General features: G+C 51.7%; 1 protein-coding gene across 1 annotated transcript; it reads left to right on the top strand.

Moving 5' to 3' along the window:
- Positions 1–893: 893 nt before the first annotated feature.
- On the top strand, positions 894–9,079 carry LOC117887795 (melanin-concentrating hormone receptor 1-like). The gene is made up of 2 exons (XM_034790524.1): positions 894–1,192; positions 6,555–9,079. The coding sequence occupies exons 1-2, from the start codon at positions 1,123–1,125 to the stop codon at positions 7,601–7,603; spliced, it is 1,119 nt and encodes a 372-aa protein (XP_034646415.1). The 5' UTR covers positions 894–1,122; the 3' UTR covers positions 7,604–9,079.
- Positions 9,080–10,044: the final 965 nt, after the last annotated feature.

Genomic DNA, 10,044 nt, shown 5'->3' with positions numbered 1-10,044 from the left:
GAACCATCTCTTTAGGATTTCAGCTCCAGGAAGGGGAAATAGGGGGTGGCACCATGTGCTAATTTAGGGTTTGTCTACTGGGGTTCATGATCTCTGGGGAGGGTCATGAACCAATGTCAGGCACTCCTGACCACTCTGCCCTTCTCCAGTTGGTAAATGGGGGGCGGGGGAATCCCAGCTAGATGAGAGGGAGCCCTGGAGGGACCCAGTATGGGAAAATTTGGGAATCGTTGTGCTAATTCCTTGTATTTGGGACCATGTCCTAGCTGGGGGTCAGTCCTGGGAGTGGGAGGAGTGTGGGGAGAGGGGAAATACACAAGGAGAATGGAGAAAATATCCCCCATGGGGGAGCTGGTTCCTCACCCCCCCATACCTCCCACCCCGCCTGATCCAAAGCCCAGCGAGGTTTACCACAGGGGACACCAGGCTGAACACTGTGCCCGCGTCCTCTTCCCCCAGCCTGCCAGGGCAGAGTCCCGTTGTGGAAGGAAGCGGCTGCCTGGCTGGATCGCTGTCTCCTGGGCAGGACCCCCTCCATCCCCGCTCCGCCCCCGGCTCTCGGCGGCGCCGCTTGCCAATGCCACGCAGCACACGGCTGTGTGTGAACGCGTGTGCGTGGCGGCCGGAGTCAGCTGCTCTTTGATGTCAGTGCTGCGGCGCTGAGCGCCCCGGGGAGGGGGCGGGAGACCAGCCCCGGCCGCCGCTCCTCCCGGGCAGCCAGCGCTGCGGCGGCGGCAGTGAATGCGGGGCTGACCAAGCTGCGGGCGCAGGGGAGCGGCGCTGGAGGCTGACGCGGCGCCCGCCGCTAAGGGCTGCAGGCTCGGCTGCCCCCGCAGCTCTCTCCGGAGCCGGGACCGGAGCAGCCAAGTTCATGTCCGCAGCCGCCAGACCCGTGCAGCGCCCGGACCATCGGCTCCAGCCGCCCAGCCCGGCGGCCCGCTGAAGTCCCCCGGGGCCGGCTTCCTGCCAACTTGCCCAAGAGACCCTACCCCGCCTGCCGCCGGCCCCTTCCCTCTCCCACGCCCCGGGGCCCGCAGAGAGATGCCGGGGAGCGGGCAGGCGTCCAGGCAAGGCGAGGAATCCGGCTGAGGTTCGCCTCGTGGCTCCCCTTCTAGATGCCAGATGGCCTCGGAAAACTCCCTGTCCCAGTGCCCAAGGAACTGCTCCGCCTGGGCTCCCAGGAACGGGTCCGGTAAGTGCGGGCCGGGGGACTGGCGGGGCTGAGAGCAGCAGCAGACCCTACGGGATGGGCTGGGACAGGTGGGCAGGGAAGCCTCTGGCAAGGGGATCTCTGGTTGCGGCTTTGATTGGTGCCGGCTACCGGTACGCGGAGGTCTGGGGGAGCCCAGCGCTGACCTCACCTACACGCCCTGCGCTTTCCGGGCTTGAAACGGAACCGGCTCCAAGAAGATGCCCTGAGCCTGGACCGAGGGGAGATTCTGCTTTAGCGCCTCTGCCTAGCCTGCCCCGTAACCCTCGGGGAACAGGGCTGTGCTCTCCGCTTCCGTTCCCCTCCCTCGGCCGTCCCCCCACGCCCCCACCCCAATTAGACACGCGGCAAGTTGGTGAAATTTACACTTCAGAACCAGCGGGGCTGGACAGCTCCTGCGCTGGTCTCCCGGGCTCCACTGGGGGCCGCTCTCTGGACCCCGCCGGGGGGCTCCGTGCAGAGTGCGAAGGGAGGGAGAAGTTGAATGCAGCAGCTTGCAAAGTTCCCAGCAAAGATCCCTTTCAATTAACCGATAGCCGTAGTGCGGGGGACTTCATCCCTCCAGGGCAAGCCCGGAACCCTTTGGGTTCAGCCTTATTATTTTTTATTCTAACATTCGTAATAGCCCGTTGAAATCCTTCCACTGCATTCTGAGCCTAAGACAATAATCATCACCATTCCTAGCATTACGGCGGCACGTTTCAGCCCTAGCTCTCCAAGCATTTCACAGTGGAGGGGAAGTATCATCTCAGTGTTACAGCTGGGCAATGAGGCACAGAGAAGGTAAGCAGTGTGGCTGGGATCGGAAAGGGAACCTGGTAATGCTGGGAGCAAAACCCAGCTCCTGGGTCCTTTGCTTTATCCCTTGGACCTTGCTACCACCTTATAGTCATAAGCCAATATGGTTTATCCTGTGAAGAAGCCCATTAGGCCAGGTGCTCAGTAGTGCACATTGGTGAGGTTCCATTGACTTCAAAGGAACTACAGGGATCTACAGCAGCTGAGGATCTGACACTGATATCAATAGAAGCAGCGGTTCTCAAGCTGGGGGGGGGGGGGCTGGCCTCCCAGGGGAGGTGCAGGAAAGTGTCAAGGGAGGGGCAAGCTGCGTGGGGGTGGTTTTTTAAAGAGCTCTGTCTGTCATGGGGCTCATGCAGAAAGGTTGTGCACAACCAGGAGGTGGGGATAAAGGGCACAGCTGGAGCCCCCATGTCCCAGGGCTGACAGCCCAGGCTCTCCTCTCACACACCCTCATCCTTCAATAGGAGGCAGCCCAGGCTTGGCTCGCCTTCTCCCAGCTCCTTCCCAAGCCCTCACCTGGAGATGGTGGGACTCCAGCCATCAGCCCCAGGGTGGCAGCGCAGAAGGGTGGCAATGGGGCACTACATCTGCTGTGAAAAGTGATATTTACAAATATCACTTTTCACATGGCCACGCTTACTTCTGTGCTGCTATTGGCACAGTGCTGCCTTCAGAACTGGGTGGCGGTATATGTACAGGGGGGGGAGACGGATGGACGACATAAATGACTACAGACACAAATAAGGGAGACCCGATCAAATAAGCTTGAGAACTACTGCAATAGAGCAATGAATATTTGACCAGCTGAGGCTCTAGCCCCTTATTTCAGAAGGTGGATGGCACCGTCACCTTTATTCACTTAAATGCTTCACTTTAAGTCCTTCGTTAGCAAACACACTAAAAGACAGTTTAATATGTATTTGGATACGTTTGTTCCAAGTACATTCTCACCTTAGAGAGAAAGCTCTGTAGGCCAGGTCCTGTGATCCTCATTCAGGCAAAATTTCCACTACAGTGAATGAATGTTTTGACTGATTATGGATCACAGGATGAGATGTAGAGCCATTAACAAGGACAGTAACATCAAATTGTGACACATCTTGTTGCCATATAAGAATTCAAGTAGTTGTCATAATTCTGCAGTGCATGGCCACTTTGGAGCTATGGAGATAGAGCTCAGATCCTTCTGCTCTGAAAGTCCCTACCCACTTGAGCTAAAGGAGAATCTCCTTCAGATGGTAGCAGAACAGAGTCTAATCCATGCAGCTGAGTAGTTCTGATTTTATTCAGTGGAGGGCACTAGTGCACACACACACTAAATTCATTGCAACACTTACTCATATGGCCTTAAACCCTAAGGTCCTGTCTACACTGCACTGACTGTCTGTGTCTCTCATTGGCTAAAATTTCCCCTTATTTCCACTGTCCTTCAGTACACACTGCACCAGTCGTCTGCATACATGCTGCCCTCCATCCCAGTGTTGGCTTCTTTTTAGTGGTGCTTTAAATACAAAGTCTTCAAAGCTCTTTGGGATCCTTCAGGATGAAAGGCGCTATATAAATAATCCTTTATGTGAGGCCTTTGTACATACATTAACTTTGCTATTTTTTGTGCTTGTACCAAACCACTACAAGCATTTTAAAAAACTCAGTTATACACCAGCAAAGTACATTTTAATGGCTGGGAGTCTGAATAGAATGTCCTGTGTTTTAATAACACAATCCTCCCTGTTCCTGGAAGCTGGGGGTGAGGACACACATCTCATATTAGCTACTATATAGCAGCTTGGAGGGAGAGTCTTATTCTTCTAGTCTCCCACCTCCAGGCTCTGGGAAAGAGGGAGGCCAGTCTGGATGCTCTGGAGATGTGTGGGCTTGATAATGTGGGAGCAACAACAGGTCTCAATTGTGTTCTATGGCAGAGTGTTATTTAAAGCCATAGAGCACAGGGCTTTTCTTGGGGATTAATGACCAGCTGGGAGGAATTGATACACTTCAACCACAGCCATGACAGGGGCCATTAAGCTCAGTGGGTCACTAATCCCCTGGAAACAGCCTGTGCCAAAGTTATTTCTATTATGAGCTGAACATGGAGGGTGGGCGCCAGCAGGAAAATCTCACAGGCATATGGATTTTTTTCTTATGGATAATATATTTTCAGTTAGTTTGGACAGAGTGTTCCTAAGACATCAGCCAAACAGACTCTCATCATTCATTTCAGTTTCTAATCAACAGCAGATGAAGCAGCAGGGGGCTCTTTTTGCTGGAGATACAAATATGAATCCTTAGCAAACCAGTCTGCTTTACCTGTGACAAGGCTCTTCCCATCTGTAGCTGATTGGCTGTGTTCTGTCAACTGTGCGGATGCTTGAGATAGGATGCATATGGCTATCGATTCAAAATGTTCCTACCTGGCTTTGTTTATGACTCATCCTGAGGCTTCCAAGTGTCAAAAGCATAGCGGTACCAGCGACTTGTCACATCTCTGCTCCCTAGAAAGCAAACATGACATGATTGAGGTGGCACAAGTCTGTTTTGCTAGTCCTGGGTCTGATCCTGCTCTCTGACCCCCACCCTCGGTGTAAATTGGGAGTTACTCCACTGACTTCTGTCAAGTTACTCCAGATTTACTCTGATGTAACAGATAAAATTTTGGACTCAAGAGTTTTAACTGGCAATACTTGGCCCTGAATGGGTATCTGCTGTTCAGAGGGACTGAACACTAGTGACATGTTTGCTAGTTTTTATTTCTCTGGGTTCCACTGTAAATGTCCCCCACTTCCTGCACTACACCCCTGCAGGAACAAGTTGTTAAGGAGACAGAAGAATAGAGTAATTGAAAAGTGTTCCCAATTAAAATCAGTTTGAATCATCTGCAATTCAATGAGAGCCAGTCATAGAGTGGGCTTAGGGGATGCTAGAACTGCAGTGCATATCATTTCAACAGGCACACAAATAATTTACACAGTGACTTCCCATGGAAACAACATACCCCATAGGAGAAAAATAACAAGATAAAAAAGTGATTTGCCTCCACTGGGGATGGTGCTCTTCTCTTTGCACATGTGGTTTGTGGCGCTTCCTGACAAGGCAGTAGGTTCAGCAAACACTAACTCAGACTTGGGATGTCATGCAGAGAAATCAGGTGTGAGTTGGCATTGGCCATTGGGCCATTAACCTACAGAGACTATCAACATAACAAGTGAAAATGAATTTGGTTATCTGGGCCTAATGCTTTCCACAAGTGATGAACAGCTGCAGCTTCCATTGACTTCAGCTGGGTTCTCAGCACTACTGAAAATCAGGTGCCTAAATATGGACTCAGAGGCCTAATTTTAGGCACCCGCTTTTGAAAACCTTGGCCTTAGTATTTAGGAGAAGCTTTAGAGACCTCTTGCAGGAGGTAGGTCAGAGCTGAGGTACATTGGCATAGCTGTTTCAAGTCAGGACTGAGGTACATTATGGCAGTGGTTTTCAAACTGCGGGTCGTGACCCAGTACTGGGTCGCGGAATGTAAGGCACTGGGTTGTGGTGGCTCTGGTTAGCACCGCCGACTGGGCCGTTAAAAGTCCTGTCAGTGGTGCTGCCCAGCTAAGGCAGGCTAGTCACTACCTGTTCCAATCCCACGCTGCGCCCTAGAAGTGGCCAGCAGCAGGTCTGGCTCCTAGACAGGGGGCCACAGGGCTCCACGTGCTGCCCCAAGCACCAGCTCCACGTGGCCAATAGGAGCGGGGGAGGGGATGATGCCTGTGGGCAAGAGCCACACCGAGCCACTTGCGCGCCTCTGCCTAGGAGCTGGACCTGCTGCTGGCCGTTTCCAGGGCGCAGTGCAGTCCGTGGTGCCAGGACAGGCAGGAAGCCTGCCTTAGCACCCTCGCTGTGCCACTGACTGGGAGCTGCCTGAGGTAAACCCATGCCCCAAGCCCACGTCCCAATCTTCTGCCCCAGCCCTGAGCCCCCCCACAACCCAGAGCCCCTTCCTGCACCCCAAACCCCTGCCCCAGCCCTGAGCCCCCTCAAACCCAGAGCCCCCTCCTGGACCCCAAACCCCTCATCCCAGAACCTGAGAGCCTGCACCCCCAGCCCAGAGTTCTGACCCCGCTCCTGTACCCCAACCCCCCTCCCACATCCTGAACCCCTCATTCCCAGCCCCACCCCGCAGCCTTCACCCCCGCACCCCAACCCTCTGCCCCAGCCCTGAGCCCCTCCCACACCCCAAACCCCTCATCCCCATCTCCGTTGGGTCGCGGGCATCAACAATTTTCTTCAACTGGGTCGCCAGAAAAAAAGTTTGAAAACCACTGCCTTATGGGGAAGCTTATATGGCAAAGAGGATGTAAATGTGAAACTAAGCTGGTGTGCCATGTGCATTGGGCAGGGCAGGAAAAGGTGTAAATTACCCCCCACTTTAGTATCCACACAATTTCAGAATTCCTTAAACCTGTCTCTGAGCTGAGGAGAAATCCAGCTACACAGGGGTATTGGCACAGTGGGGGATGAAGCCCAGGCTGTTAAGACTCACGGCTCTGGTTTGTTTTGGCAGGGGCAGAAAGGGCAGCCCCCTACACCAATGTGATCATGCCTAGCCTGTTCGGCATCATCTGTTTCCTGGGCATTGTCGGGAATCTCATCGTCATCTACACCATTGTCAAGAAGAAGAAGCTGAGGTGCAAGCAGACCGTGCCCGACATCTTCATTTTCAACCTCTCCATCGTGGATCTCCTCTTCCTGCTGGGCATGCCTTTCCTCATCCATCAGCTCCTTGGTAACGGCGCCTGGTATTTCGGGGCTCCTTTGTGCACCATCATCACCGCCTTGGACACTAACAGCCAGATCACCAGCACCAACATCCTGACAGTGATGACCCTCGACCGTTACCTGGCAACCGTCTACCCTCTGAAATCCACCTATGTCCGGACACCATGTGTAGCAGCCTCAGTAATCTGTTTGGTGTGGCTTCTTTCCTTTCTGACCATCATTCCCGTGTGGATGTATGCAGGCCTGATGCCTCTGGAGGATGGGACTGTCCGCTGTGCTCTCTTGCTTCCCAACCCCGAGACTGATGTCTACTGGTTCACGCTCTACCAGTTCATGCTGGCCTTTGCTATCCCACTGATTGTCATCTGTGTTGTTTATTTTAAGATCCTCCAGCACATGGCTACCACTGTGGTCCCCCTTCCCCAGAGGAGCCTCCAGGTACGTACCAAGAAAGTCACCCGCATGGCAGTTGCCATCTGCTCTGCCTTTTTCATTTGCTGGGCCCCCTTCTACATCCTCCAGCTGGTGCATCTCGGCATTGACACGCCTTCTGTTGCCTTCTTCTATGCCTATAACTTCGCCATTAGCTTGGGCTATGCCAACAGCTGCCTCAACCCCTTCCTCTACATTGCCCTGAGTGAGACCTTCAAGCGCCAGTTCATGGTGGCCATCCGTCCTGCCAAGGAGCAGTTCCGCAACAATAGTTCCATCAACAACAACAGCGCAACAGAGGCCAGTGTGTGTCTAAAGCTTGCACCAGAATCCACTCAACAGACTCAATTTCTGGAGGACTTTTCCCCACACTCGCTGCCTGTGACTGTCGCTGTTCACTAGGGACTCTATGGTCACGCCAAAAGATGACTTTGGGGGTCTTTTCTGGGAATGACACAAAGTAAGTAGGGCTGTGTATAAGAAGTAGCTTTTGACTGCTCTCAGTGAAGCACATGGACTACAGGCTTCCGCTTTGGAGACTCACAGTCGAGTCCTCTCTCATTACAGGGCTCTGCATTCAATCTACCCCTGATCTAAAAGCTTCTGCATACTGGTTCCTTGGTCCACTGAGGAAGGACTTGGGAATTCCTTTTAATTTCACACAGAACAATGGGCTCCTCTTGGAGGGAAAAGGGAAAGAGAGGGAGACATGAAGAGAGAGACATCTTCGGAAGGTATTTTGTTGGCACTGTACGCCATGCCAGCCTTTAGCAAAAGGATCTCAATTGGGTCCTTACTGTTTGACCATTGTTTCTGGGAAAGAAGCTGATATGGACCCTCTTGCTTTAAGACTTGAACTTTTTAAAAAGACTATTTTAAAAAAAGGGGGAGAGGGCTAGAAAACTGAGCTTACCGAGGCCTATGCTTAAATTCCAGAAGCAAAAAGACAAGGAACTGCTCAGCAAAGCAGCCTTCGAAGTGCCTGAGGAACAAACCCACAAGCATTAGTGAGGGAACTCCTGCCTTGCCAAGATCCTCTGGACTTTTTGGTGAAGTCCCAACCTGCCTCCAGTGAGCTATGCTGCTTGGCCAACCTATGAATATTCAGGAACTGGATTCTGGGGCCTTGACAAGCTGTCTCTATATATTTGCAAGCAAAATCAGGCCCTCTGGCGATAGTGATTGTACGCTTCAAGGGATTTCACGCAGTTGAGCAAAGCTGCTGCTCCTAACACCTGATCTGTAGATAGTCATCCGGTTGAGCCTGCTTCCCTCATGCTGCTCCTTCAGTTTCCCTCTGCGCCCATCAGTCTGCATGTTCATTAAGGAATATCACACAGGTGGCTTTTTAAAGATTCCTCCAAACAAGCCAGTGTGCACAAAGGCAGATGTGTGTAGAGGAAGAGAATGGGAGAAGGTCGCTCTGAGAAAATGCAGCTGCTTAATGGACTTCCAGAGGATAATGATAATATTACCAATTAAAACCAAAACATCCGTATTTGGAAAATGCAGCTCTATCTCTCCAGAGACTGCGAGGTACTTTCACCTATTAGAGGGACATGGATCAGCTAAGTGCTGGGGATCACATTGATAGACTGCACAGGAGTCCCAGGAGACAGTCAAGAAAGTCTTAAGCTGCTTGTTAAACAAGGAGCAAGTGACTGTTGTGGATGTGTTTGATGTAGAAGAAACATTACAAACACACACTGTTTCACATGCACTCCTACAGAGACCACACACGGCGCAAAGGAGCTAATTCACATCCTCATAATCATACACTCATCCATGCCGCTGCACACCTCCATGCAGCTACACACAGTCACACATACAACTACAAAACATTCTTCAGAAACTATGCACACATTTGTAGGCATGTGTGTGTGTGTGTGTGTATACACACACACACACACACATATATATATACACACACACACACACAAAACCCATTAACATGCACACACATTCACCTATATCTACACTAGCTGATACACATGCAGGCAACCCCATATAGACACAGTTATTTCTCTAACTACATGCACCAATGTAAGCACACACATCTCATGACTGCACTGTAGTCTCCCAATATTGTTCTCTGCCCCTAGAGGATAAATCTAGATAGGTGGGCAGTCAACTCTTTCGGTCAATAACATACTCTTTCCTCTTCTGATCTTCTTTCCCATCCTGACTGCATGGAATTTAACTCACCTGTGCAGATTCTAGGGGGAGCTTTATTGTGGTTACTTGCTCTTTGGCCAATAACTTCCCTGAGGAGATGGGAGCAAGAGATAAGGAACAGGGTCTGGGGGGTTGCTAAGGAGAGTCTTGTTCTTCTCAAGAAGGGCAAATACATCCTGTGTGACCCTCCAGTTGGGTAAGGAAGTGGGAAGGAGGGAGGATTGTGGCTCCTTTTCTGGTGAGAAGGGGTAGCCAGTGGAGACTGATTCCAATTCATTCTAATAAAAGAAATGGATTGAGTGAGGAAAGTTCTGGGAGGGGATGAACATGGGGACTGAACTACCCAAAAATCCCCTAAGCAGCAGCTCATCTTCCCTTCCGTCCAGGCCAGCTCCCCACTCACTGCTAGGTGAGCAGGGTCTTATTACATTGAACTGAAGATCTTCAGAATGAATGGGTCCTTTCTTCCCAAACCAGGCATAAAACAAAATGTCCCTCACTCCCCTATTCAGTCAGGGGCTGTGCCTGGTGTGGAGGCAGCAGGCTCGGCCTCCGAGGCAGGAATGTCATGTGTCACTTGATAGCATCTCCCGGTTCTTAAAGCTAGGATGGGTTCCAAGCAGCAATGGGCCCCTTGCTGCTCCTTCTCCATTCTTGTTGCTGGAGTA

This window comes from Trachemys scripta, chromosome 14 (genome assembly GCF_013100865.1).
Source record: "Trachemys scripta elegans isolate TJP31775 chromosome 14, CAS_Tse_1.0, whole genome shotgun sequence".
NCBI lineage: Eukaryota > Metazoa > Chordata > Testudines > Emydidae > Trachemys > Trachemys scripta.
The sequence above is the reverse complement of the archived record's forward strand: the minus strand, read 5'-3'. Positions and strand labels throughout refer to the sequence as shown.

Excerpts from the sequence above, each read along its gene's own strand:
- LOC117887795 (XM_034790524.1), top strand. The coding sequence starts at position 1,123 with ATGGCCTCGGAAAACTCCCTGTCCCAGTGCCCAAGGAACTGCTCCGCC. Across the intron at positions 1,193-6,554 it reads GGCTCCCAGGAACGGGTCCG|GGGCAGAAAGGGCAGCCCCC; the intron begins GTAAGTGCGGGC and ends TTGTTTTGGCAG.